This window comes from Lolium rigidum, chromosome 7, assembly GCF_022539505.1.
Source record: "Lolium rigidum isolate FL_2022 chromosome 7, APGP_CSIRO_Lrig_0.1, whole genome shotgun sequence".
NCBI classification, from domain to species: Eukaryota; Viridiplantae; Streptophyta; class Magnoliopsida; order Poales; family Poaceae; genus Lolium; species Lolium rigidum.
The window spans coordinates 118,911,087-118,917,944 of record NC_061514.1 but is presented as its reverse complement, the minus strand read 5'-3'; the positions used below and the strand labels follow the sequence as shown (position 1 = coordinate 118,917,944).

Sequence of the window (6,858 nt, the reverse complement as noted above, 5' to 3'; positions counted from 1 at the left end):
TTCACTCGCGGCATTCGCACACGGAAGCACACCCAGGAATTAGTGGCATCCGTGTAATGTTACTGTACTAATTGTTCGTAATTAGTACTCAGGCTTGCGATTAATATAACTCTACTTCCATTTACTGCATGCGACACTGGTTGGTTTAATTGGAACTACTAGTAAGTACCAGTTGATTAGATCACAATCACTCAACACTTTCAGAATTTCCGGATTCTGTATTCCTCGATCGTGACATCGTGTTTCTCCGCACGAATCGCAAGCCGAGTTCCACTGTAACCGTTACAGATTGCCACCTCCTGAATCTGATCTGGTTTGCCGATACGCAGCTGCGCGGAGATGCGAGGCGGCGCGATGGCTGCGGCAGATGGCGCCGGCGGCGGTGGAGGCGCTGCCGGAGAGGCCGTCCGAGGAGGAGTTCGGGACGGCGCTGCGCAACGGCCTCATCCTCTGCAAGGTCCTCAACCGCGTCAACCCAGGCACCGTCCCCAAGGTAACAAACACCATAGGTCCATTACTCCGTAGCCGATGGCTCGAAAACGATTTGGGATGTCAGTGCTTGTTCATGCTGTTTCCGCAGGTCGTGGAGAACCCCGTCGACGCGGTCCAGTCGGCCGATGGGGCGGCGCAGTCCGCCATCCAGTACTTCGAGAACATGCGGAACTTCCTCGTTGCGGTGTGCGAGATGAATCTGCTGACGTTTGAGGCTTCCGACATTGAGAAGGTGCGGGATTGACATAGCGCTAGCAATTCTCAAACTACTGCCATGTTGTCCTTGTCTTAACTGTTGTTAGGAGTACATTGATTTGCTCAATTGTATACCTTGAGATGATTCACTAAATTTGTTTCACATCTGCGAAAGAATGGGTTAAAAGTAGGTGTTACTACCCATTTTATCTTCACCAATACCAAATAACTACTCAGTAGAATACATTTCAAGAGTATCTCTGTGAGACTGCAATGGGGCAAATATCTTTAGCCAAATACCCTAAACAAAGAAAGTTACTCCCTCTGTTGTTATTTACCTCATGCTCTTTGTTTTGTCAAAGTCAAACTTTATAAAGTTTGACCAAAAATGTAGCAAAAAATAACAACATTCATGATACGATTTTTATATAACATAAAATTATATTTTATGATGATTCTAATTATCGAAAATATATTCAGCCAAGCTATGGAATCTTAAAATTTTCTAACCCAAAGTATATGTTACTGCTAGTTTGAATTCAGCTTCATAGTTTGAAGATGTGTCATCTGAATTCTGCCTTAACATTGACAGGGTGGTTCATCAATGAAAGTTGTGGACTGCATACTTTGTCTCAAAGCATATCACGAGTGGAAGCTCTCAGGTGGGATCGGTATATGGCGGTACGGAGCTATTGTTAAGATTGCGCCCTCGAGCAAGAGGTTGCCTACACACTCATCCAGGTTTGGAGGCTCAGCTGACCAGAACCAACAAATGCTGGAATTCGTGCATCTCCTCTCCGAGGTCTCCCTCGAGGAAACTAGAGTTGAGGAAACTCAGCATTCACTTTTCCAGCAGTTTGTTCTTCGAGTCGTGCGGGCATTCCTTCTGGAATGGAGTGAAGCTGACGAGATACCTTTAGATGATATGGTAGGTAAGTTCTGCTTATTCTATATATTGCTGATCCTATTAGCAGTACTAGTTTAATCGATGCCCTCACCAATGCTGAACTTTGACCGAAATATAACCGTTGGGTTGACTTCCTTATGGTGGTGTATTTTTCAGGTCCTTGAAACAATACTTGAGCAAGCCTCGAAAGAATTTACCATTCTGTTAGTGTCCCATCGCAATCAGGTGCGGCATCATATTTGTTCTCCTCGATGTCTTTTTGTTATCGTTGTGTAACTTATGTACTCCACTGAGTTAGGCAATAGGTTGCATTTGCCAAAATTTGAAAATTTGCGCACGCACATGCTTGAAACCTTACTTTTAAAACATATCCTATGTAACAGGTCAGATCACTTTTAAGGAAGATGATGAAAGATGAAAGTGGAGTATGCTCTAAGCTGGAGTTGATCGAAGCTATTTCAAAATCATTGAATGAAACTAATCTGTCCTTACTCTCTCCACAACAATTACCCCAACGCATGGATGGTGGTGGAGGACTTGAACACCAACAAGAAGAGCTTGAGGTAGCAATCGTTCTGCAATCCATTGTGCTGCTTTAATTGTTAGCTGCCAGTTTATAATGAGTGAAACAAATACCATTCTTCCTTTATAACATAAATCTTTAGCTGGCAATCTGTCAAGCTGTATGCTAAGTATAGTCTCAGCTCCAGATTTTCCTTGCCATGGTCCCATTAGTAAGGAAAGCTATCAGTAAAGTTACCCAAAAAAAATGTGTACTCCTAATGACAAATGTCATTCTCTAGGTTAATATATTCACTCATCTATGTCTTGAATGATCTTGAATTATGCTGATCATGATTTTCTTTTGAAATCGAAATATTCAGAAGTTAAAGCTGTCCTTTAATGACATGAAATCTCAAGTTGAATCTACTCGAGCTAAATGGGCGGAAGACTTAACGAGGCTAGGTGAGTGATTGTTCTGGAATTTTGTATGTCATCATGTTCTTTGGTCTCTAAACATTATCGCCATATTGCAGAAAGCTATTTTGAGGCTCAGAACCATAATGCTTACCACAAGTTACTGGAGGAAAATCGTAAGCTGTACAATCAAGTCCAAGATCTGAAAGGTGAACCACAGATGGATTCAGTTCATTTTGTTAGTAGTAAGATATATTGTTATTGACAGCTTCAGTATGCTTCTTAGGTAGCATTCGGGTGTACTGTAGAGTGAAACCTTTCCCGAAGACGCAGTCTGATCAACGGTCTACTGTTGATCATATTGGAGAAAATGGGGAGATCATGATTATGAACCCTGAAAAGCAAGGAAAGGATGGACGAAAGATATTTTCATTCAACAAAATATTTGGTCCTAATGTCTCACAATGTAAGTCATTGAATTTCTCTCAGTTTTTGTTCTTCATGTACTGTAAATCAGTTTCCTCCAGTACCTTTCTGAGAAAAGAACTGATGGTTAACCAGAAAGTTATGCTAAATTCTTAGTTTTATCTATAAAGAACTGATGATTCACCAAAAAATTATGCTAGTTTGCTTAGTTATACAGTTATTAGAAAGATAAAATTATTTGTTGATTATGCACAGTAGAAACATGTTCTGTTGATTCACTCGGAAGTTATGCTAAATTGCTTACTTTGATTTCAATTCTTAATTCTACAAATCTACTCACTTTCATTTTATTTGTAACAGCTGATGTTTATGCTGATACGCAACCACTTATAAGATCCGTGATGGATGGCTATAATGTTTGCATATTTGCATATGGTCAAACAGGATCTGGAAAAACTTATACTATGGTAATTCTTCAAATTTAATTTTACCTTGAAGTTCAAGCCATTGCTTCTGACGAACATGATTAAATCAATAAATACAGTACTATAATAGAATGTTTTCCAATGAAACATTATAAACGAAAAGATAAAGATTTTTAATACTGGAAGTTTTCTTTTGCTGCATTCCATGATTTATGTTTGCCTTCTAAATGTACTTTTTGGGTGCATGTTTTACTCAGAGCGGTCCAGATATAACAGCAGAGGGAACCTTGGGTGTGAACTACCGGTCGCTAAATGATCTGTTTGATATTTCTCAAAATAGATCAGATACCACAGCATATGATGTGAGAGTTCAGATGATTGAAATTTATAATGAACAAGTGAGAGATCTACTGATGACCGATGGTTCAACTAAACGATATCCTTTCATGATTGCCCAAAAAACTTATTTCAAGTTGGCAATGCACATATCTAATATATTGTGTTATGCTTACTTCACTTGCTTCACCTTCCAAGTTCTCTTCACTAAGTTTTTCTGCTGGATTGTTCCTTAACTATTAACACATTAGAGATTCGTAACAATTCTCATGTAAATGGGCTCAACATCCCTGATGCCAATTTAGTGCCAGTGAAGTGCGCACAGGATGTTTTGGATCTGATGAAACTTGGCCACAGAAATCGGGCGGTTGGATCAACTGCTCTTAACGAACGAAGTAGCCGCTCACACAGGTACTCCAAAACTAATTCATGGAATTTTATCTCATACCAGGGTTATATCGTTTCTACAATGTCCTCACACCATCATATCATGAGATTCTCTCTTGAATCATCTATGACATAGGCATAATCACTGCATGCTGTAATTGTGCTACTCTTCTTCAGTGTGTTGACAGTTCATGTGCAAGGGAAAGAGATCATTTCGGGTTCAACTCTAAAAGGATGCCTTCATCTGGTGGATCTTGCGGGAAGCGAGAGGGTGGACAAATCTGAGGCTGCCGGTGAAAGGCTGACTGAAGCCAAACACATAAACAAATCCTTATCCGCACTTGGTGATGTCATAGCTGCACTTGCCCAAAAGAGTTCACACGTTCCATACCGAAACAGCAAGCTAACACAAGTGCTGCAAGATGCTTTAGGTACACATAATCTCTTATAACATTTAAAACTTGCTTCATCCAGAATGCGGACAATGCTAATTATTTGTTTTTTCTTGCAATATAGGTGGTCAGGCAAAGACGTTGATGTTTGTGCATGTGAATCCTGAATCAGATTCTTTTGGCGAAACAATTAGCACTCTCAAGTTCGCCGAGCGTGTAGCCACCATAGAACTTGGCGCAGCTCGTGTTAATAAGGAAGGTGCACAGGTCAAAGACCTGAAGGAAGAGGTATGTGTGATATTGTGATGTTGAATTCTGAAACGGCAGCAGGCATTGGAACTTTGCTTTCATCACTCATGGTACGCAACTCTCTTTGTCAGATTGGTAAACTGAAATCGGCATTGGATGAGAAGGAACGTGAAGCGGCACAGCTAAGAGATGCCACAAACAGTATAATCTCTGATAAAAGAAGTGCAAGAGCGAGATCACCTCTCACCACCGGCTTGCGCTTCAAGCCTGAAGCTAGGCAGGACTCCAGTGTTGACACTTGCACAAGCGAGGTACTTAGCTTTAGAACCACCCTGAAATCTCATGCATTTTTCCCTTTGTTTTCAAAATGTGTTCAAACACACACAGAATACACAGTACCTTGCTCACAGAAATGGCCTAAATATAAGACTTGTTCTCTGTTGCAGATCAGAAGCTCGTCATCAGGAAAGCAGAGAAGGTTTCGCTCTCCGCTGTCAGTGCGAGAGCTAGATGACAAGTCACCTGTTATCAGCAGGGAATTATACTTCAGTTCACGTAAGTTCAAGACTCCGTCTCCTCCAGTACGAAGCTCATTCTCTTCCGAGAGATCTGGCACCGTTAAAACCGTGGAGAAGACCGAAAGAATCATCGAGTGCACACCTACATCAAAGGTCGTCGAACCGCCTGTAAAAGCACCGCACGGCAGCAGCAGCAGCGCCAGGAAAACACCCGCGTCCATTCTGACGGAGCAGAGTCTGCGGAAATTCCGAGACTCGGAGGAAAACAGGAGTGCGAAACCACCCGTTAGAGAAAGCATGACCAAGAGCAGGCTTGACAGTGCACGGAAAGAGGAGGAGCAGCAAACGTCAGGCGCGAAGGTGAGGTCGGAAGCCAGGGTCAGGAAGAACTGGTCCGACATGGAAAATGAGTTCGGCAACAACGAGCCGACCTTCCATTCCAGCCGGAAGGCAAAGAAGCTCATGCCGCAACCGGCGACGAGGCAGTCCCAGACCATTGATCTCAGGTACGAACAGCTCCTCCTGTAATTCTGTACCACTTGGCAACGCGTTCACTCAAGAGGCAATTCTGTTTGGGTGTTGTCAGGGCGTCGGTCAGGGAGGTGGAGGCTGTGACCGAAGGGAAGCATCGCCGGAACAGGCCGCCGCACGCCGAGAGGACCAATGTCCCGTTGCCGGAGACACGCCGCAGTGTCTCCCTGCCGCGCGGGAAATTCGCGCCCGTGTGAATCCTCTGGCTGGATTTGGATACTTGTTATTCTTTGATTGTTGCGATGGCGTCGTGTCATAGTGTGCGTGTGTGTGATGCCACATTGCCACATATTGTGTTGTCCGGCCCGATCAGCAGGCTTCTATGGCTGGGTAGAAGGAACCTGAGGATCAATCACATCGTTGGTCAAGTTCGTTCATGCATTTGTTGTTGATATGTTCTCGATAGATCTCGTGGCCTTTGTACATTGTACAAGTATAAACATATGGCGGTATAAATCATATTTCATGCAGAGGTCCTGTGTTAATCGGAAACTGAAATTGGTGCTACTAAGGAAGGTCCTGTGAGATAAAATGATAGTATTGTTAGAGCATCTCCAGTGACGTCCCTAAAATAAATTGGGGCGCTCTGAATAATTGGCCTAATAGAGTGTTCGGCTTCCCCTACCTCCCAGGGATCGTTGTGGGGCGTCAGACAAAGGTAAAAGCAAGGTGGGTACCCGTATGCAAGCGACTAAAGTTGATGTTGTTGCCTCCCGCCTTTCTTTCACGACATGCCTCCCCTCCCACTATTGCTCTATTCGTCGGCCATTCCGACAGAATATATCGCATGCACTAGCCTCACTGCCCAGAAGGTCATCGAGATTGACCGGAAGACTCGCGCAAGGCATGTTGGTCCTTATGAGTGTGAGGGCCCTCTTACGGAAGTTGGTCATCGAGATTGACCGGAAGACTCGCGCAAGGCATGTTGGTCCTTATGAGTGTGAGGGCCCTCTTACGGAAGTTGGTCACCAGGTGCATACATCTTTTGTTGATCTCACCGCCATGCATGCAAAAATTCAGGACTCAAATATTCACGTTCAACTACAAAATGATCACAAAATGATCTCATAGAGCTCCTGCAT

The 6,858-nt window shown here is 43.2% G+C and overlaps 1 protein-coding gene across 1 annotated transcript; it reads left to right on the top strand.

Moving 5' to 3' along the window:
- Positions 1-352: 352 nt before the first annotated feature.
- On the top strand, positions 353-6,169 carry LOC124676628 (kinesin-like protein KIN-14F). The gene is made up of 16 exons (XM_047212668.1): positions 353-493; positions 581-724; positions 1,280-1,615; positions 1,751-1,819; positions 1,978-2,157; positions 2,479-2,560; positions 2,632-2,721; positions 2,799-2,978; positions 3,299-3,405; positions 3,621-3,799; positions 3,946-4,110; positions 4,264-4,517; positions 4,603-4,766; positions 4,859-5,038; positions 5,174-5,751; positions 5,826-6,169. The coding sequence occupies exons 1-16, from the start codon at positions 368-370 to the stop codon at positions 5,971-5,973; spliced, it is 2,982 nt and encodes a 993-aa protein (XP_047068624.1). The 5' UTR covers positions 353-367; the 3' UTR covers positions 5,974-6,169.
- The last annotated feature ends 689 nt before the right edge of the window (positions 6,170-6,858 follow it).